The sequence below is a fragment of the Anoplophora glabripennis genome, unplaced genomic scaffold (assembly GCF_000390285.2).
Source record: "Anoplophora glabripennis isolate ALB-LARVAE unplaced genomic scaffold, Agla_2.0 scaffold762, whole genome shotgun sequence".
NCBI lineage: Eukaryota > Metazoa > Arthropoda > Insecta > Coleoptera > Cerambycidae > Anoplophora > Anoplophora glabripennis.
In genome coordinates this window covers 139921-163901 of record NW_019416840.1, presented here as the reverse complement: position 1 = coordinate 163901, position 23981 = coordinate 139921, and the positions used below count along the sequence as shown (strand labels likewise).

At 31.4% G+C, this 23981-nt stretch overlaps 1 protein-coding gene across 1 annotated transcript in view; it reads right to left on the bottom strand.

Moving 5' to 3' along the window:
• Window positions 1–11417: 11417 nt before the first annotated feature.
• LOC108912346 (sodium-dependent serotonin transporter) overlaps window positions 11418–23981 on the bottom strand; it is a 100618-nt gene continuing 88054 nt past the window's right edge. Inside the window, exon 9 of the mRNA XM_018717555.1 lies at window positions 11418–11495. Within this exon, the coding sequence (XP_018573071.1) occupies window positions 11418–11495 (78 nt within the window). The remainder of the gene's footprint in view (window positions 11496–23981) is intronic.

Genomic DNA, 23981 nt, shown 5'->3' with positions numbered 1-23981 from the left:
AAAAACTTAACAGAAATTGTACTACTTGCTTACCTATCATAAAGATGAAAGATTGTAAATGCAGGTACACTAGAGTCTGAATTTTCAATGTTGAAAAGCACTTTTAAAGTCAAGGAAAATATTAATTTTGATAATTTTCATAAAGGTTAAGCATTTTTAAAACAAAATTCTGTAAATTACCTGACCAAAAAGTCTAAGAGTTTGACTCAAGAACAATGTTTTAATTTTTTTTAAGGAAGCACAGAAATCAGAATATCTTATGATGAAGGTAAACAAGTTGAACAAATTATGTTTTTTTATTAGCTTTGCATTATAGGATTCTCTTATTATAAGACTATACAAGTTTGTCGTCAAAATGAGTTGTTGAATATGAAACTTGTCCACATAGAATAGACGAGACACATTGATTGTTACAGTTCCACAAACAAAAAATAATATTACAAGAACGTTTACAGTCACAAAAAAAAACAGCTGATGAACTGAATCTACTCACAATATACAACAAATATGTTTCCCTGAGACCTACTCACACTCCTTATATAGGCCAGGTAATATAGAGTTGGACGCGACTTTTTGTTTCGGCAAGCTGAATTTATCACCATAGATGAACAATATATACATATATTATGAACAATATCATATTAGTTTCCACAGTCAGAAAAATGGGGGGAAGATTGTTTCCAGGGTGGTTAATTGTACAATTTTTACGTAAATTTTCGCTTATAACTTTTTCCCGTTCATTTCCACGAGAAAACAGTAAAGTACTTTTTTTTCGTCTTCAAAAGATCTACAGAACTAGCCCTCGAGCGTCAGAAAATATTGATTAGATAAAAAATTATAAACAGAAGAAATTTATTTATGACTGTTAAATTAAACATTTATAAACTGATGCGTTATTATTACCAGAACGTTTTGGCATCGCATCCTCTCATTCCTTATCACTGTCTAATAACTGACACGAAATCTGGAATCGGTAAGTTGAACAGTTTACAAGTTATGGCCTTATAAACAAATTAACTAATTATTAGTCTGGACGAATCCGAAAATCTTCCATACGACGCAGGGGCTTGTTTTGGTTTTTCCTTTTTGGGAAGGTTTTTGAAAGGGGTTTTAGTTTAAAAAAAAATCGTCAAGATTCGTTGAAAAACAACAGAGTTACAGACTGTCAAATAAATTATTTTCAAGCGAATTTCGCTTATTTAACGGCAGGACTATAAATATTATCGTCATTTTCTTCGGACTTGTTGTTGTTCGCTTTCTCCACCATTCACGACCCACTGACTTGACAATATTTCTTATGCACTTAACATACTTCCACGAATAAAATATTTTTATCTGGGAAAGTACTCGAGTTGCCGGTTATGATAGTATTTTTTTGCCGCTACCAACCTAATTTGTTTAACAATAAGCTGTCAACTTTGAAAGTCTGTAACTAATGTATTATTATCAATTCTACCATGAAAAAAATCAGTGCGATTGTGGAAGATCCTCGGGATCGTCCAGACTAATAAAATTAGTTAATTTGTTTATAAGTCCATAACATGTAAACTATTCAACTTAACGATTCCAGATTTCGTGTGAGTTATTAGACAGTGATAAGGAATGAGAGAATGCGATGCCAAAATGTTCTGGTAATAATAACGCAGTTTATAAATGTTTAATTCAAAAGTCATAAATAAACTTCTTCTGTTTATAATTTTTTATCTAATCACTATTTTCTGACGCTCGAGGGCTAGTTCAGTAGATCTTTTGAAGACGAAAAAAAGTACTTTACTGTTTTCTCGTGGAAATGAACGGAAAAAAATTATAAGAGAAAAAAGTGAATTTACGTAAAAATTATACAATTAACCACCCTGTAAACAATCTTCCCCCCCCTCCATTTTTATTACTGTGGAAATGAATATGTTATGGTATATAATATTTAGCATCTATAGTGATAAATTCAGCTTGCCGAAACAAAAAATCACGAAATGGGCATTTCCCTGCTTATTTTCCTGGCATAATAATCGTCTATTCATTTATTATAAGAATAATAAATGCACAGTGGGACCGATCTGAATAAATGTATTTAGCAGAATTCCAAGCAAAATAGCCACTTTTTTTAAACTACCTGAACCTAATACATACACAGGACATTACTTCCGCCGTAGTTCCGCAACTCTACTAGTTAACTCTGGGAGTGATTTACTAACATTTAAAAAACATGGGGGTTGGCGTTCTTCTTCAGTTGCAGAAATATATTATTTATCGATAACTGCTTATCAAATAAGATTCACATTTCTCAAAAAATCCTGACAAAGACAAAGCAACAGTCTAGTACTAGAGAAAATAACACAACTGAAGTATTAAATATTTCCGACCAAATAAATGAAATACCAGTTAATCTAGATAATTCCGATGAACCATCAACTTCATCTATAGAAATAAGTCACCATGCTGCTAACACTTTAAACATTTACCGAATGCCTACAAATTATGGTATTACTAAGTATCAATAATTATGCTCAAGGGATAGGTAATTATTTATTAATAAGAAAGAAATAAATTCGCAAATTGATACTACTTAAGCTCCTTATTAAGTTATGTTAATATTTATGAAATTAATGATTTTTGTTATATTTTTCCTTTTTTTGGTTTTGTTTAATGCTAGGTGAAAAACAGTTGTGTGTCGCACATGCAGAAAATGCATTAGTAGCCCTTAGCTATCAGCTAATATCTACGTGCTCATTTTCTGCCCTTATGACACAATATTTTCTGCCCTTGTGACACAATATACTATTCTAGAGATACCTACTACCGAAAAAAATGAAAGAGACCCTTGAGTTTGGAAGTTTGGAAACGAATATTAAGAAAATGCATTGGCGAAAAAATTTGAAATTTGAACCATATATAGCCTCACTATTACTCTATTGTGTGCTAAAATTTCAGTTAGTTTTGTTATCCCATTTTTTAGATATTAATGAAAAAATTCACGGTTTTCCGCATACAAAATTAATACCCCTCCCTTTACCTAGTCGTTAATTGGTAAAAAAATTCCAATTTTTTACTAACTATAAGTCGAACTATTGTCTTTAGTACTGTGAAGGTCATTTGCCTCAAAAGCTATACTTTTTTTTATTTTTAAGCAAAACAGAAGGGGGTGCTATCTCCTTCTGTTTTGCTTCAAAACAAAATTCATACTTTTTTCAATTGAAATTTAAAAAAATTGCTGAAACAGGTTAATCAGTAAACTGAAATTGACACTTTTCTGCAACATTTTCTATTACCGATATTTTTTTTAATAGGACGCTCTATATTTTATAGTATAAATAGATAGCCCTTCTAAAAACGAATTCAGCGATATAAGGTTAGGTATACTTACTGTTTTGTCATAGTTGTTAAAAAATGGAGGAATTAAATGAAAACAATAATTTAGTACTATTTTTTATTTTATTATAGCAAATGTTCAAAGTGGCCCCATTAACCATTACACAATGCCCAATTCGGTGTTCAAAGTTATCAATTACATTTGGAATAACATTTGGTGTTATGTTCCGAACTTCTTATTTCACATATACTTTGCTTTTTAGATAACCCCACAAAAAAATCTAGTGGGGTTAAGTCAGGGAAGCGTGGTGGCCATTCAAGCAGCCTTCTTCTGTCTATCCATCGATTTGGGAAATATTCATTAAGGTAATTTCTTACATGGAGGCGAAAATGTGGAGGGGCACCATCTTGTTGGAACCAGACATCATCGGCAGGCATATCGTGCTCACTGGGATTAGGAAAAATTAATTCCAGGGCTGGAATCAGCTGAAAACACAAAAAATCCAAATAAATGTCGCCTGTCAAATTGCCCTCAAGGAAATAAGGTCCCAGTATGCGATTTCCTACTATTCCAGCCCAAACATTCACTTTTTCTGGCCGTTGTTTACGATTTTCTTGTATCCAATGCGGATTTTCTGGGCTCCAAAACCTAGTATTTTACCTGTTCACGGTTCCGTTTAAGGAAAAGTTGCTTCGACAGTGAAAATTATAAGATTTTTTAATCTCATGTGTCTTTCCTTTCAAATAAATTTCTAATTTCCTCGCAGGACTGTAATCTTCTGTTTGTGTCATCTGCTCATAGTTCTTGTAAGACGTTAACTTTGTAAGGATGCCACTTTTGAGACTTTAGAGTTCTGTGAACTGAGGACTTCGACTAGTTGAAGTTTTCTGAGATAGATCTAATAGATGAGTGAGAATTTTCAATAACGGCGAGCATCACATTTTGACAGTCATTTTCACTTACCGTTTTTCGCCTTCCCGATCCAGGTAAATCTTTTATTCGTGCGGTTTCTTCAAACTTTTTGGAAAATTTACTTATTGTAGCTCGACTAATTTTCTGGTCTGTATACTTATGGTGAAGTAAGTCACATACCTCCTGTTGGATACGGATTTTATCTCTGTATCCAATCATAGGTAATTAAAATTTCAATTCTTTGTTTTTCGTTTAAATGGGCAATCATTTATCAAAATAATTTAACAACGAATGAATTGGAACTAAAACGATTCACGTTATACCTAAGGTAGGTACTCTGGTGAATTTTAGGTATATGTTTATCGATATGTTTTTTTTTGGGGGGAAAAGAAAGCTTTAAAGTAAGTTGAAAACGATTAATAAAGAGTAAGTACATTTTTTAAAGTACAGAAAAGACTATGATTGTTTGAAATAGTCGTCAGTACGACATCAAAGACAATTTTTTTTACATTTTTACTATGACAAAAAAGTAGGTACAACCTTATATCACTGAATTCGTCACATGGCTCAAAAAATAGAAAATATTGCAGAAAAATGACAATTTCTATTTACTAATTGACCTGTTTCAGCGATTTTTTAAAATCTGAACTGGAAAAAAATATGAATTTCGTTCCATCATTTTGGAACGTATAAGGAGAAAACGTAAAGCGGTCGCGGTCCCGTCGCGTCGCATCGCGGACCGTGCTAGTCTCGATTGTGTGCGGTGGAGTTCCTTCCCATGTTTTATAATGTGTGTATGTATTCGCACTAGACGTCCGATCTTTTCCAAAGAATCTCGGGAGACCGCGATGCGATCGAGACGAGCTTCCTCTTCCATATAGAACTCATTTTCTTAGCTACTAAAACAATACCACAACTATTTAAAGGAGAACGCGAGCAGGATTGTGTTCAATTGCCAAATGCGTCTGATTTTGTAAAAGACCGCGATCGGCTCTGCCCAGAACGGTCCCCGATGCGACGGGACCGCGACCGCCTAATGGGTTCTCTCTTATATGGTCCAAATTTCAAATTTTTTCGCCCCTACGTTTTCTTAATATCGGTTTCCAAACTCAGGGATGTATTTCATTTATTTCCATAATAGTGTATTTTACATTCTTCTATTTTAACTTTATTTCGGTTACCATCCCAACTAGCAATTTGGTGTTTTATAAAAGCTGCAGCAACACTTTCGAGACAATTCTTATAAGTCTCAAAAACATTGTAAGAATATTTATACAGCAACTATACAACCAAAATGGGCACAGTATTATAAAACACTTTAGTCACCGTTGAGGTTTTGTAAGGCCTTTTGGAATAATTAAAAAATAGTCATATAAACGTTCATACAGGTTTTATAAAAATATACCAATACCTTCATAAAATAGTTTTTTAAAGGTTTTATAACTGGGTCATAAAGCAGATTACATTGTCAGTTATATAATAGCAACAAATCATCAAAACAACAATTTTGTAGGAGTCTATTTTGGTATCTTTAGTAGCAATAATACGACATTTTTGTATCATAAGATCTATCAACAAAAGTAAATTATTTATTAACTGTATCGTAAAGGCATCAGAAGATATACACTTAACAAGCATCTCTGTTTAATCACAATGTCTGCAACCGGAATTATGTGGTGTAATAAATACCTACTCAATATTATTTTACGCATTTTACTGCATTTTGGAAAGCATTTTTATTGCGGGGAAAATTTTATTGTGATTTATATGGTATATATCTAGTGAATTTTACATGCGCCTCGTATTAAGTGATTTTTTCCAAAATTATCATAATTAAAAATAAAAAGGTTTCTTGAAATGCCATGATTTTTGACTTTGAAACTAGCACCAAAAGCATTAAAATCATCATAAATGTTCATAATTGTTTTTGTTTTGCTATTTAATATTAGGAACATGGCTAAATTTGTGATATTTTTATAGTTATACGCCACAATGTTTTTCAGCATTGTTCAAAATGGCTGCGGCTTGTAAAATAATTTGGTTGTAAAAACCAGCTTTAAATGACAAGCAAGCTAATTGAGCGATTTCTATAAAACACTGGAAATTATGTTGACTTCTATGAAAAATTTATCATGACAGGGCCGTAATGGAAATAATATATGAAATCATTTAGGTTTTTTCATATTTCCAAAACATTTCAATTAAACGGGTGAGATAAAGTAGGATTTCTTTTATTTTAGAGTTAAAGTAATTCCCATTCTCTTAGAAATATCACATTGTCAAGCAAACTTGCATTTTTTTAACGGGACACCCTAACTATCATTTTTAATGGCGGACAAAAATTCATTTGCTTCTCTGTAAACGAACTGGCCACCAGAAAACTATATTATTTAAATTTTCTAGTATCAATCACTATGCACAGAGACGGCCAGGCAAGTAAAAAAATAAACTTCTTTCCTTGTTATTTCAAATGTTTCATTGTAGAATTATTTCTAGAACATTTCTTTACTTTTCTTCTAAATACGTCACTTCTTTTGATTTTTTCCACTAGCTTAAACTTGACATGTTTATTTTTATAAAACGACTGTGAAAGCTGAAGCAAAAGATAAAACTACTCTTTTACCGTTCGCTATGACACAAAACAATATCCCACCATTTTGCTGTTTCAAATTTGTTTTATAGAATGGTTTGTCAATGTAATTTTGAGTCAAACTAAACGTTTTTCTCTTGTAATTGTTATATTAGTATTTTGTTTAAAATTGATAATATTATTACATAATAACTATATTATAGTGTATAATACAGCTATTTGATCATACAAGAGAAATTGTCTCAAAGTACCTTTTAATATAATAGTTTTATAAGTTGACGACCCACATCTAAGAAACAATTATATTATATATTTATAGCTCGGTTAGAAATACTGTATAAAATACTTTAGTATTATTAGCTAAAATGTTTTATAAGCTTATTACAGAAATGTTTATAATATAGTTATATATTTGCCATATAAGCTGTTTTATAATTTAGCTGCTAAAATGTTCTTTCGATAGCAATAATAATAATGCAATAAAACAGAATTGTCGTATAACCTGAAAATTATAAAACTGTTTTGCTGGTTGGGATACCTAATCTACATTTTTATATAGGATTTAATAAACCAATTCCTCCCGACGGCACGCGTTGATTGCGCTTTGCTAAAATTAATCAGGCTTTTATCAACACGAAAATTTGTCCACCTTTAATTTGATCGCTAACTACAATTTTTAAAACGTAAGTATTTAACATATTTTTTTAATAACTGATTGTTATTTTGGGACATCAATTCTAATGATTTAAAAATGGTTTTCTAATTTTCTTGGTAATATGTGGTGAGGACATGAGAAAATTACAGTTGAGTAATACAAAAAATAAACAAGTTTATTAAAAAGTTGAGGAGAGTTTACATAAAATTTGTAAAAATACAGAGTTACTGAAACATGTTCTTAAATGTCATGGCTGAGAAATCAGGAACTGTACATGTATTATCCGTAAAAGTGAAGTATTATTATGAAATATTAAAAAAATTATCCTACTCATATAAATTATTTAATCAAACTTAACTGTTGCCTTAGAGAGTTTGCCCCTGGACATAATAACTTGACACATACATTGTTTATGAAGAATATTTAACATTTTTACTGTATTATCAATTCCACTTGTGCTATTCTTCATTTGTCGTTGTTTTAGATCAATGAAACGAAGCATAAAAAAATAATAACCACGAATTGTTAAACGAAATATGGCTGTTATTTCATTTAACACTGTTGACATTAGGTATCACAAACATTAGGCCCTAATTTTGTTTTAGTACCCATCCTGCCATTTTGTTTAATTTGATGAATAGTTACTGAGAAGATAAATGTATGTTGTTTATTTTGTCTAGGGACATACTTTTTTTAATCATTGTTAACCACATTTGTTCTAAGAACGTACAAAATCGAAGACAAGTATTAAAAATATTACACAGCAACAAACATTGAGTCTAACATTTATACTAAGACAAAATACATTATCTACAAATCAACAAAAATTTATTGTCAACGCAGTTAGGAAATCTATGATAGTACCACGTTTATACATACATTATCTAGCTTATATTTAAACAATAATTACACGTGCTTGAGGGGGCAGTAAGGCGATTTTAGTCATTTTATTAGCAAATTCATCAAGTTTCCGCTATCAGAAATAACAAAAATTAACTAAAAAACAAAAAAGATAACGGCAATCCAAATAATTTCATGAAATTTTGTTGAATTCCTTTTTTTCTTAGATTACTAATAAATATAAATTGCATAAAAAAAATCGACAAATGAAAATTTGATAGATTTGCGAACTTTAAATCAGTTATTCAGTGTTTCGTTTTAGGTAATATAACAATAGTTTTGAACTTGTCACAGATACATAACTTTAACAATTTACCACATTTTAAATATTTTAACTAATAGACCAGGCGGTAGAGCAGTAAAAAAATATTTTGTTGTACAGAAAAACCCCAAATATTATGTAGAATAAGAATCCGAGTTTGCCTATTCCGAAAAACCATTGCTAAGTTCAGGGGAACAACAAACATATAAAAAGAACGAAAAATGACCCTCTTTTCGACGTATTTCCCTTGTAACATTGAAAGTAAGCCCTAAATAAAAAAAGTCATTATTTATTTTTTGTTTATTTGACGAATTAACAATGGGCGAAAAATAGTAGAAAATCATATGTATATTGGGAGCAATTTTTAAAATAAGTAAATATTTATAAATATTAATGAAACTTTTGGAACAAATAGTAAAACAAATGTAAATTCTACCCTAAAAATTTTGCTATAACTATTGATAGCGTGGTTTTCGATAGACAGGATTGTTAATTAAGAAAATTTCAAAAAGTTTATCGTGTACCGTGATTTTAAATTAAGGTTTAGAAAGGGCGCACAGAGATAATTGTTGTCATAATAAACCATGATCAATACCAAAAATACCTATTTTTACACTTTTATAACCATTTAGGTTTTTTAATTTTTCAACATTTTACTCTATAAACAATTATTTATTGCCCAGGGAATTTTCTATGCAATCGACGAAATCTTGCACACATAAAAACTACGTCGTAACCCGTTGCTTTTTAGCCAAATACGACAGCATTCTACTGTGTAGATTCCGAGATATAGAAGCGTAAATTTAATAATAGTTTATAGCTTACGTAATCGTGAAGTCGAGAAAAAAAAATATCCGTTTAGTGCATTTTCGGCAGATAAAAGCTTAATGAAAAAAAAAATCAACCGTGGTCACTAGAATTTCTCGGCAGAGCGGGAGTGAGGATGACTGGGGTTTCAAAATGCGTATGTGCGATAAAAGATGACTTTTCTCGGGAACGGTAGCACTTTTCAAGACGATTTGTTTTTTAATTTGATATAGCAAAATAAGAATAATATGTCATCAAAAATCAAGAAAATAAATAATTTTTGCACGAATTTTGAGTTTAAAGAATTATGCCACTTTCGTTTGCTTTTAAAAAATAGTTATATTACGGTAATCAAGTTTTATTAGTTTGTATTCATCAATACATCCCACAAAATTCACGTTTCATTGATTAAATTAAAAAATATATTTTCGTATTTTAATGATCTCTGTTAGTTTCAATAAATTATTATTAACTTTACGCTTCTATATCTCAAAATCTACACATTAGAATGCTGTCGTATTTGGCTAAAAAGCAAGGCGTTACGACGTAGTTTTTATGTGTGCAAGATTTTGTTGCATAGAAAATTCCTTAGGCAATAAATAATTGTTTATAGAGCAAAATGTTGAAAAATAAAAAAAAAATAGTTATAAAAGTGTAAAAATAGGTATTTTTAGTATTGATCATTGTTTATTATGACAACAAGTATCTCTAAAAATGTGTGTGTCCTTTCTAAACCTTAACTTATAATCACGGTACGCGATAAACGTTTTGAAATTTTCTTAATTAACAATCCTATCAGTCGAAAACCACGCGATGGATCGTTGCAAAATTTTTAGGGTTGAATTGACATAATGTCAAGTCTCACTATTTGTTCACAAAATTTCATCAATATTTATAAATATTTACTTATTTTAAAAATTGCTTCAAATATACACATGATTTTTCGCCCATTGTTAATGTAAAATTCAACTTTTTTTATTCGCAGTTGTTGTAACTTTATAGAAAATCGTCAAATAAACAAAAAATAAAGAATGACTTTTTTGTTTTAGGGCTTACTTTCAATGTTACAGGGAAAAATATGTTGAAAATCGGGTCATTTTTCGTTATTTTTGTATGTTTGTTGTTCCCCTGAATTTAGCAATGGTTTTTTTTGGAATAGACAAACTCGGATTCTTATTCTGCATAATATTTGGAATTTTTACAGAAAAAAAATGTTGTACAGACAACAAAATAAATAACTTCAAATACAAACGCCTCGAATGCTCTGCCGCCTGGACTATAATAATATTGAGCAATAGCAATAACGCACTTTTAGATGTAATTTTAAAATGAAAGATTACTATTTTAAATCAGTGGCAGCTGAAGGATTCATAATAAACTGTTATGTGTAAACAGGAACCAATTTTATATGCGTAAATAATTAAAATTACGGGTATATTCTCATTGAATTTACATTTGAGCTTTCTTTAAATTTATTCCACTACGATATACAAATCTTATAGAATAGAATGAGATTACAATATTTGCGAAATATTTTTTCCACACCCACAAGAAACTATTTACAGGAGTTTCTATTTTATCTCTTAGACGACTACAAAATGGTATCAATTTGTACAAAGTACGTATAGAGTTGAACAAATTCTACGCTACTGGACATTTAAATTACTTATTACACCTTTTACCAATGCTAAACCGTTAGGTATAGCAATGGCTGTTGCTATACCTATTTGGCGAGTATCTACGTCGTATACACCAACACAGACACACATTACGTTATTGTACTCTTTAAAAATGGCTAATTTCCTAGTTTTTTTTTTACCTAACGACATCTAAACAACAAAATTAAAGGAAAACAAACCAACACCGAACAAAATATGGCTGATATTTTGTTCGTGTTTGAAAAAACAATAAGTATCCTTATGTTACTCTTAATCTAGATCTAAACTAACCATTCAATTGTATAAGAACGGGTAATGTTCTCAGGTCACACCTCGGTGCCCCCACAGTAGGTTAGTGCACTATTGTCTGATGAATGTTCCGCTTGCCAAATCATTTTCCACCTCTGTAACAAAATAACATACATAAAAGTTGCTCGAGGTAGCACTCCAGCCGCGTAAATTTCATTTAACGTTATAGCAACCCATGAAAAACAAAATTCACAGTGATTTGTATAAACTGACGTTTGTGAAAATCATCGTTAAAAGTATTATTAAGTTCAAAAGTTATGAGGGAAAAATGAGAAACGGTGCGATTTAAGAAATACTAGCAACTCGCCCCGGCTTCGCACGAGCAAATATAAAATAGTCTATGTTACTCCGAGGAGATGTAGCTTTTGGTAAAATTGGTTGAGTAGTTTTTGAGTTAAATCGTAACAAACAAAAAATCAATCATCTTTCATCTAATGCGACCCTAATATTAATTTTAAAATAATTCACGATATATCTATATACCTAAAGACAACAAACGAACTCAAAACTAAAAATGCAAAACCTTTAAATTTAAAACAATATAGGTAACTACCAACAATGTGAAAACAAACCGAATTAAATTAAAGTACCTATGTTCAGGACTATCAATTTTAATTAATAAGGAAGTAGTTAGGTATCTAACTACCTAAAGAAAACAAACACGAAACAAAAATGCGACTATGAAGTTTCAAATGATTCACAATAAGAAAAAAACAAACAAATTATTAAAGCTCAATGAAATAAAAGTATGTTTGCAAGTATCTATGTATGTTCTGACTACCTAAAGACAACAAATACAAAACAAAAATGTGACCTTAAAATATCGAACGCAATTATAACTTTCCAACAACACCCAGAAAGAAAACACAGTCGTCAGTCGTCACCTCCATTCGCTCCAAGTCAGTTTATTAAAGGATCACGCGCGCGTTATCGTTCGGCTTATTAGCTAAACAGTAGGCAAGACGGTGCGGGGGGAGGGTCGGCGATCGCATCAAGCGAAGCGAGGCGCTTGAATTTTATTCTCGCGTCCGTAATTTTTTTGCGATTACTCCTAAGATATTCATTTAAATTATATGGTGTAAAAGAGTGAAATAATGTGTATGAAATGCTTAAAGCCTCTAACTTATTTAAAATGATAAGGATTAATACCGTATTTGTGTAAATAGCTTTTACATTACCGCTTTATAATTGCCCATTTTTTAAAGTATTAAAATGAATATAGGTAGTATGTTATCTTTAACATATAGACATATGCCATCACGGACTTTTCTGTAGGCATATATAAGATACACAATTCCACCATACTTTGATATACTACATAAACTTTCGGACCCCCCCGGCTCGGACGCGAGGCGCGGGTCACGGGGCGCCCACGCGGCCCGGTCGAATCACGGCGACACGAAATTAATTTCGTTGCGTTTGCTATATCTCCTAAGGTATTCATTTAATTTGCATGGTGTAAAGGGAAAAAATAATCTTCATGAAATGCTCAAGCCAACTAACGTATTTAAAATGATAAGGATTAATACCGTATTTGTGTAAATAGCTTTTACATTACCGCTTTATAATTGCCCATTTTTTAAAGTATTAAAATGAATATAGTATGTTATCCTTAAGAGGTAGACATATGCCATCGCGGACTTTTCTGTAGACCTATATAAGATACACAATTCTACCATACATTATTTTGTTATATCTCAAAAGGTTTAGGCAGCGTTTTCGTTGAAAGTTCCCAGACGGCTTATTTTTTTCCGACACCTTCTTCAAATATCGTTAATGTATACAAAAACTTAACAAATTATATACTAAAACCTTCCTCGAGAACCACTCTATCCATTGGTGAAAACAGCATGAAAATCGGTGCAGTAGTTTTTGACTTTATCGCGAACATACAGACAGACAGACAGACGCGGCGGAGGACTTTGTTTTATAATATGTAGTGAAGTTTATATCATGAATTAACATTATTTTAACCTGTTCTATCGATTCCTGAAGTTATCCAGATTATAGCTTAATCACCTGTATACAATTTACGTGGCTGGGGCGCTACAATGTCACGAATTACATTGAATATCTAAGAAACAAGGTCAAATATCGAAAAAAAAAAACAAGAGACGAAAAAGTTTCAAAATTAATGAAGCAAAGGTGGTATGTAGCTGTTTTATTGAAATTAATTAATTTTTTTAAAGTTTTGAAAAAATATAAGCCACGCTCCCTCGAGCCGGCAAGTGTTTTCACAAGGCTGTCAGGGTGATATCAAGCTTAAACTATAGAGATGACTGCATAGATCAGTTTATTGGATTGAATATACTCACATTCCCATGTACTTATATTTTCAACTGTATTATGTATGTTAGAAACAATATAGTCATTTAACTGTAATCATGAAATTCATACTTATAATACCCGCAATAGGAACTATCTCTCAAATAAACATCTAAGACTAACCAGAACACGAAATGGTACAGGATATTGGGGTTTAAAATTCTTTATTGCTCTCCCTGATTATGTAAGGATTTTAAATATAAATACTTTTAAAAAAAGAATTAAGAATTATTTATTGAGAAACGCCTTTTATGATTTTAATCAGTTTTTATCAAGTGACTTGCACAATATTTAATTTGTTAGTTTTAACTATTTGTTAGTTCTTATCATCTGTACCTATCTACATGTATTGTTTTGTATGTTTGTAGTATTTTTAATGATGTTGTTAGTCTGTAACTATTTTATATTGATTTTACCTATTTTTGTATATTTTTATATAGTAAGTAATCTCAGCGTACTAAGTTACGTCCTTTTCCTTTTCTTTTGACGTGTGTAAATACTCTGGTGTGTATTGACATGAATTGAAATAAATAAATAAATAAATAAATAAATAAATAAATAAATAAATAAATAAATAAATAAATAAGAGGGGGGTAGCACACAAAATACACTTCTAAGAGGGGTAGGTGGTTCAAACTTAAGGAGCCTATGTAAGATCATAAGGAGTGGTTGTGTTCCGAATTTCACTTCAATCGGATGAGTGGTTCAAAAGTTATGAGGGAAAAACGGAAAAAAATTCCTACTTCAACGCCTTCTATCTCCGAAACGGTGCGATTTAGGGAATAAGTTTATACCATGAATGAACAATATTTTAACTTGTTCTATCGATTCCTGAAGTTATCCAGATTAAACTTGAATCGCCCTGTATAAATACCCCAAGCTGAGAGCATTTTTGAAACGTAAGAATGACGGTTATACACCTAAAACGTCAAACGTTCTTACAAGAGAACATTTTCTCGTTCAGGCACCCGATAACACATATTTGCAAATGAATGTAGTGACGGTCTTAAGCATTGCAGGAGCATGCTGTTCTGATGAGTTATGCAAACTTCCTTTGGACGTCAATTTCAAAAATTTCGATGACATTATTGTAGTTACAATTCCAGATTCTAAAAATGGTATGTCACGTACGTTTATAATTACTTCTCGTCTGGGTTCTGTTTCTCACCTAGAAATTCTCAAGAAATATACCAAGATTAGATTGGAAATTAAAACTGAAATTTTATGCTTTTTTATGTGCTAGCAAGCAGGTAGATATTACAACCAACCAGTCGGCAAGAATACCCTTTCTATGATTCCTAATAAAATTTGAAACTAGAACATCCTGAAACATATACAGACCATTCATTCCGAAGAGCATCGGCAACGTTACTGACTTTTACAGCAGTTAATGTATTAGCAAGAGACATTGTGGATGGAAATCAGTCACGACTGTAGAAAGTTATGTTGCTGACAGTTGAAGTAACGAAAATGAAATAACCAACAGGATTCTTTACAATGACACTTCAACTCCAGGTTCTAGTAATATGTATGTCGCATCATGGTGTTTTAATGGATCAGTCCGATAATATTGAGCTTCCGGTGACTGAAATGGAACGGTCAAATCATTTGAGAGAAATGTGACAATTAGTAACGCGAAATGTTACTATGTGTAATAACTGTACAATTACTATAAACATTCATTCATAACGATTAATAAAATGTAATGTTCATCAAATATTTTTATTTATTTCATAAAATATGCATTTATAACTCGAAATTGCTTTTTTCCCTAGGGAGGTAAGTTACCTCACTTACCTCCCGTTGTCCATAGCAACTTCCATTTCTACGGTAAAATCCACTTACCTCCTTAAAAACTATGTATTAATAGTCTATTTACTATAGTGGGAGCAGATAAAATTCATTTTTCTAAAATCTTTCGGAAATGTGTATTTTTTCGGCCCATAAGACATTCTTCAAAATTAGCAAAAAAAAAGTAGAAAATTAACTAAGGGTCAATTTCCCCTTGTCAACCACTTTTTTACGAATGTAGAGAAGTAACGATTTTCAGTCTGAGGAAATGAACCCTGTATTGTTGTTGTACTACAGCTTAGGTACATCTTTTTTGGTGTGTCATTAGTATAGCTTTGGAAAATGTATCGAAACGCACCATCCACACGATACGGCATATACAGGGTGTTTTTTAAGTAAGTACTTGTACAAACTTTAAAGGGTGAATTTTAAGATAAAAAGTTTATATGAACATGCAACGGCTTGGTTCTTGAGATACAAAGCGTCCAAAAAAAATTTGTGTTTGGTATTTTGATTATATTTTTGTTAAATAAGATAGTAATTCGACGAAATTCGGGAAACTGGGAGTATTGATGATGAGAAACTCAAATATTTAGTTAGTTTTTTGTTTAATGTTACAGGGCGCCACGTACAGTGTTGTACTCGGATTTAAACAACCATTTTTGTGTCGCGCTGTATGTCATTTTTGACTAAACATACCTATTATCCATTCAATTTTAAGCACAAAAGGTACTAATAAACACCCTGTATTTACGTTTGACAAATACTTGACAATGACTGCATCATCTGGAAGGCTTAATTATTTATTACAACGAATACATTTCAATACGGATCTTATTTCATCTAGAAACGCGCTCTGGATACGTTTGACAAACAGTGCACATTATTACCAGTATATTAAATTTTCCGAAACTAAATAGTATAAAACAGTATGTGCTATAAAATGGTTAAAGCTCGATCTTACCCTGCAAAATTCTACAAGCCTTTATCTAGATCGCGAGATTAAAGTTAGACTTTCAAGGTGAATGTAATTAACAAAACAGAGAAGAGAGTTTTGAAATTAGAATAGTACGAGTACATGGAAATAAGGAAGAACGTGCAAAGACATCGTTATAAAGTGATAGTTAAAATATTAATATCGTACCTTTTGTGAATGCACGTCTTTCTTTTTGTTAGAAGTGTAAGAAATTATGCTTTATTCTGAAGATATTGGCGAATTCAAATTGATTCATTTTTTTGTAAATTATTACCTATACGGCGTGAGTCGATACAAACCTTGACATGCCGTGATTTTAACTCGGCCTGTTGTTTTTATATTTAATAATTCTGTGAATAGGATCGATTTCAATACAATTAGAAGTACTGATGATATCTACTACTATACAAGACAGTGAATTCACTGTGCATATAAAATGTACTCAGGCAATTGCAAAAACATTGGGAAATACAAAGGAAATAACATTTAAGCAAACAATACACGGTAAAATAGATGTAAATAATATAAATAAAATTAATATAAAAATAATTATTATACAGGATGTCCCGGTACCTGCTACAAAAAAGTCGAGTACTATTATTATTACTATAAATAGATGATGTCAAAATAATATCAGTTCTTCATATAAATTTTTTTCATAAGGGCCTTCATTAACAAGTTACGGGCCCCAAAGGTGAAAATTAAAAAGCTATTTTTATTTAAAGTCTCTAAACTATTAACTTCAGCACGATGCAAATTTGATGATCAATAACACATACGTACAGCTTGTTTTTGATGTTGTAAGTGAAACTTCATTATGCCCAGAACGCCAGGGACGGACTGTGCCCAATGATTAACAACCTAGAATTGTTGCATAGATGACGATCGCAATCTGCCTGTATCAAAAATAAGTTCTCTGAATAATTTGACAACGATAATACCCTGTTGACCCTGTGAGAATCCGCACGGTACTGTGCTAACAAAAGACCAGCACCGATTCATAATTAATATATTGGCAGGAATAGTGGGTAATAATTTAATAGGTTTATACGTTTTTGCGAAACGTTTGAATGGACATCGATATTTGGAGTTGAATACTTAACTTACTTTAACTTATTCTTATTTAGTTTTTCTATTTTGTGTTAAAGTGTGTTTGTCAAATAGTGTTAGAGAAAATTACATTAGCAAACAGTAAGATGTTCTAGGCTCTTATTTTAAAAATATGTCCAATTAAAAATTAAAAACAAAAAATGGTGAAGGCGCCTCTCGATGTGCACTATGGCATAAAATCACAAATATTTCATAAACTATTAATTTTACCGAGTTGAACCAAGAGAGTATTATCGTTGGCAAATTCTTCAGGGAACTATTTTTGATATACAGACAGATTGCGATCGTTATATATGCAAAAATTCTGGGTTGTTAACCATTGGGCATAGTCCGTCCCTGAAGTTCTGGGCGGTCATAATGAAGTTTCACTTTCAACATCATGAACAAACCGTAAGCATGCCAAATTTTCATCATGCTGAACTTAGTAGTTTAGAAATTGTAAATAAAAATAACTATAATTTTCACCTTGTTAACGAAGGCCCGTATGAAAAAAAAAATTATATGAAAAACTGATATTATTTTTAGCCCGGTCAAAATAGACATTTCAAATAACGAAAATTCCGACAGAGCTAAATTTTGGTGGAGACCTTGGCTACACCATTAGAAATAAAGTGTCAAAAGTCCCCACCGATCCCATGTGTGCTAAAAAAGTTATTCGGGGTCAAAGGTCAAAATTTGAGGTTTTTTGGATTTTTTTCGAAAACGGTAAGTTTTATTAAAAAAGTAGTTCCTAATTATAGATCTGAAAATTATCTAAAAAAATAGTCTTTATACTTTTTTTTGTAAAAACCACCATTCCTGAGATATCGCGATTCTAAAAGTTGAAGGAGTCACGTTCTACATGATATGCACACATTTCCACACCACCTGTGAGGTAGTGTACTTTGGCGCGTTTTTTTAACGTGGTTTCCCCGGTAGGTCTACTCCACGAACTGTTATGACGAAATTTTCAGGGACAATACTCTTTTAACTGTATGATGATTATTGATATTGGTTACTGACTTTAACTGTAGTTCTGATTTCTTTTGATATTTTAATCTGATTCATACTCTTCAAAGTCGACTTCAACAGTCATGTCTTTTTCGATTTCTTCTTCGTCTTCTTCCTCTTCTTCTTGCTGGATGTTCATAAATTGTTCAAATGAAGATGAACCAGCTGTCTCTTCATCGAAATCACATGAATCTTCGTCTGTTGTATTTAATTGGACATTTGAGCAAGACTGGAAAACACAGTAACCCTACTCTTCTACAGACACATTTAGCACTACAACCTTTTTTAGTTTTAGTTTTAGTGTTTAGGAGTTTTTCCGGAGCAGGTGGAAGTAAAGTTTGCATCGGTTCCTAAGTATTATCTGTTAATTTCCAACCCCAGTCTTCTGGGTTCAGTTGGTTGCCTAGTCATGTCTGAACTTGATAGTATACTCGATACAAGTATTGATTAGCAGAAGCCGATGTTGGAGGAAGACAAGATAGTTGTACTTGTTTCTTGTTTCGTGTATTTTTTACAGAAGTTAAATATCTATATTTATCTATACAATAAATTTTTTTGGAGCTCCTTAACAGCAAGGAAAAGCGAATTCCTTTTGTGATTATTGTTTGAGGTGAAGAATCAATTTCTGCAATCAATCAAATCTTTTTTTCCAAATAATTTTAATACTGATGTTTTACCCCTTCTGAACATTGCTGATGTAATATCGCAGCCGGTTATCGCATGTAAAAATAAGATATGGTTTTGGCATTTTGGATAAGCAGATAAACTTTTTGAAGAATATATTTCTGTTCGCTGTTGACCCTTTCCAGGTTTTAAAAAGTATATAATTTTATCAATTGGAGTCCTTGCAGTGAGTAGTATTAATAAGTCAACATCTTCCCCAACTACAATAGTTGTATTTGTTGCTTTGTTGCATTAAATTGTTCTACTGCTGCCTCATTTTGACTAAGGGACTGAGTATATTTTGTGTATATTCTCAGAATAGTATAGATTATACATACAAGAGACACAAATAGGCATTTTTACTTGCATTAAGTGCCTGACTATGTATAAACGTGGCAAATATGTGCGTATCATGTAGAACGTGACTCCTTCAACTTTTAGAATCGCGATATCTCAGGAATGGTGGTTTTTAGAAAAAAAGTATAAATACCATTTTTGTAGATAATTTTCAGATCTATAATTTTTGTGTGAACTACTTTTTTAATAAAACTTACCGTTTTCGAAAAAAATCCAAAAAACCTCAAATTTTGATCTTTGACCCCGAATAACTTTTTTAGCACACATGGGATAGGTGGCGACTTTTGACACTTTATTTCTAATGGTGTACCCAAGGTCTCCACCAAAATTTAGCTCTGTCGAAATTTTCGTTATTTGACCACTATTTTTATGACTAATTTGACCGGACTATTTGACCCCACCTATTTGTACTCGACTTTGATCAAGTATCGGGACGCCCTGTATAAATATTTTATTAATAACAAGAATATAAAAAAAAAGGTACANATAAAACTTACTGTTTTCGAAAAAAATCCAAAAAACCTCAAATTTTGACCTTTGACCCTGAATAACTTTTTTAGCACACATGGGATCGGTGGGGACTTTTGACACTTTATTTCTAATGGTATACCCAAGGTCTCCACCAAAATTTAGCTCTGTCGGAATTTTCGTTATTTGACCACTATTTTTATGACTAATTTGACCGGACTATTTGACCCCCACCTATTTGTACTCGATTTTTTTGTATCAAGTATCGGGACGCCCTCTATAAATATTTTATTAATAACAAGAATATAAAAAAGGTACAGGTGTTTTAAAAAACGTGTTGCATTCGTTATGCTCTAAAAATTGTAAATTGTACCTACATGTACTTATACAGTATGTCAACGGTTAGAGTGGAAAAGGGGGAAAATATATTTATTTTTCATTTTATGAGAAAATGGCATTCTTGATTAAAATTTTTACTTGTCTTTAAAATGCGGTTGGCATGGAGAACATTCATCTTGCATGTACAGGATGATCAGAAAATTGGTAAATATAAAAATCGTTCAAGAATAAATTGTCTTTTGCCCATCATTCAAATATAATTGGAATAAAGAACTTTATTTAATAATTTTTATTTAATGCCTTTTCTCGAAAAATGAACAATACAAATGTTTTACTGTCCGTTTCCACCAAACTAGGCCGATTCATACACAAATTGAAATTATAATATTTTCAATTCTAAGCAACTTTCCTCTATAGTGGTGCCTTTGTTTAAAAAAGGTGACTGTAATAAAGTGGATAATTATCGTCCCATCTCTATCATTCCCGTTTTTGGAAAAAATTTAGATATTTTTCGAAAGCAAAGACTTACTAGTTTTTTTTAAAGTAATCTTTTGTTAAATGCATATCAATTTGGTTTTATAAGTGGCCTTTCTACTACCCATGCTCTCTCCAAACTAACGAAATTTATTGTTGAATGATTTGAGGAAGGATTACATTGTACTATAACAGCTTGTGATCTAACCAAGGCATTCGACTGTGTTTCACACGATATATTAATTAAAAAATTGGAATATTATGGGGTAAGGGGCCTACCAGCTCTGTTACTGAAGTCATATTTAAAAAATCGTAAACAATTTGTTTCAATTAATGATAGTAACTCTAGCATTCAATTAGTGCGATATGGAGTACCTCAGTTTTCCGTACTAGGACCACTTTTATTTTTAATTTATGTAAATGATTTTATACATTTTATGTTGCCAAAAAAATGTATTCTCTTTGCTGATGATACAACTCTGTTTAATACAAATGACAGTTTAGAATCCCTGATGGACTCTGTGTCGGTTACTGATGAGATGACAAAAAATTAGTTTTCTGCAAATGACAAAAAATTGGTTTTCTGCAAATAATTTAACCATCACCCAGAAAAAACTCAGAAATTGTTTTTGTCTAATAAAATAACCAAACATAATAATAATAGTTCATTGCATGTATTGGAAGTGGATATTGATTCAGGTTTATCCTGGAAAGATTATGTAAATAACCTCTGTGTAAAGTTGTTAAGTATAATATTTTTATTTAGACAGTTACGTATGCTCGTAAATAGTAATATGTTATGTGGTATCTATTTTAGTTTATTTCATTCACGCATTTCATATCCTGTCGTTTTGTGAGGTAATTCTAGTGCGGCCGGAAAAGTTTTTCGTCAACAAAAGAAAATTATTCGTATTTTAGCCATGGCTAATCACCGCGATCACTATCGTCCTCTTTTTTTAAATTTAGTATAATGCCCTTGCCTTGTTTATTTATTTATCAGAAAAAGTCTTTTAAACATACATAGTAATAGGAAAGATTTTAGTGTACAAGGTGACCTTCATAGTTACAATAAAAGGAAAGCAAATTTTTTGAGACCTCCTAAAATTAAATTAACAAAATCGAAAAAAAAAATCCCTAAATTTAAATATGTATAATAAACTAAGCCCAATAACTAGTAGTCCAGTTGGTACAGGTTCGGCCTGTGTCAAACCTTGATAACCCGGAAATAACTACACAGGTCTACTTTAAATGATGAGTACAATAACAGGCTAATCTGCTGACAAAGTATTTTATCAGGAAAAAAAGTTATTAACAATTTAATCGTGAAAAAAATTTTTTTTAGTAGTTTTCTTTAAATATCTCAGCGGGATGACTTTGTACGAAAAAATGCTTAGGACATGCTTTTATTCGTAATGAAAATAGCTACAAAATGGCGGTGGTCCGATTACCAAATTTGCAATAACAAAGCCGTGAGATTGAAAAAACGGTATAAAACGCCAATTTTTTTAAGTTGCTGTAAAAATGTCAATTATAAACAAAAAGTGATAAAACTTTCGAAAACTATAGTTCAATATATATACAATAATGACGCTAAAGCCGAAAATCAGGAGAGCAAAACTTTTTGTTCTATAAGGTGTTATACATTCATCGGCATCTGAAACTCGAAACTTTGCCAAATTTGTTCGAAGCTTTGCTGACACTTGAAATTTGGTACACACATAGTGTAAATATGCAGAAACCAAAAGCAATTTGCAAAATTCAAGTATCTTCATTTTTGCAGTTTTGGTAAGGTTTTATACGTCACCCTAGTTTTATACGTCACCGTTTTTTTAATTTTTGGACGTATATTTATGTATATTTATAAAATATTCCATTACGGTAGATTAGCCAGCATAATTACCTACAATTTAAAAAAATATATATTTTCATCGTTTAGATCCTAAGCTACTTAACATTTTGCGCCTGTTAGCCGTAGTCGTACATTATTCAACATATTAACATAAAACAAAATCGTACGTGTGGGGTAAACCTTTAACTTTAAGTAAACAATTGTTTAAATTTACTGTTGCATATTTCTAATAGTATACAAGCGCCGAAGAGCGGAGCTCGCGCTCGAAAATGAAAAGTTAAAGGTTTACCCCACACGTACGATTTTGTTTTATGTTAATATGTTGAATAATGTACGACTACGGCTAACAGGCGCAAAATGTTAAGTAGCTTAGGATCTAAACGATGAAAATATATATTTTTTTAAATTGTAGGTAATTATGCTGGCTAATCTACCGTAATGGAATATTTTATAAATATACATAAATATACGTCCAAAAATTAAAAAAACGGTGACGTATAAAACTAGGGTGACGTATAAAACCTTACCAAAACTGCAAAAATGAAGATACTTGAATTTTGCAAATTGCTTTTGGTTTCTGCATATTTACACTATGTGTGTACCAAATTTCAAGTGTCAGCAAAGCTTCGAACAAATTTGGCAAAGTTTCGAGTTTCAGATGCCGATGAATGTATAACACCTTATAGAACAAAAAGTTTTGCTCTCCTGATTTTCGGCTTTAGCGTCATTATTGTATATATATTGAACTATAGTTTTCGAAAGTTTTATCACCTTTTGTTTATAATTGACATTTTTACAGCAACTTTAAAAAATTGACGTTTTATACCGTTTTTTCAATCTCACGGCTTTGTTATTGCAAATTTCGTAATCGGACTACCGCCATTTTGTAGCTATTTTTATTACAAACAAAATCATGTCCTAAGCATTTTTTCTTACAAAGTCATCCCGCTGAGTTATTTAAAGAAAACTACTAAAAAAAATTTTTTCCACGATTAAATTGTTAATAACTTTTTTCCTGATAAAATACTTTGTCAGCAAATTAGCCTGTTATTGCACTCATCATTTAAAGTATTCCTGTGTAGTTATTTCTGTATAGATCGTTACAATTTATAACATTTAAAAATAAAATAAGAAGTTATATTACAAATAAAGCTTTTTACTCTGTAAAGGAATATTTTGAAGATACCAATATTATTTAACTTTTATTAAATAATTTCCTTGTATGATTTTCTCCTGAGG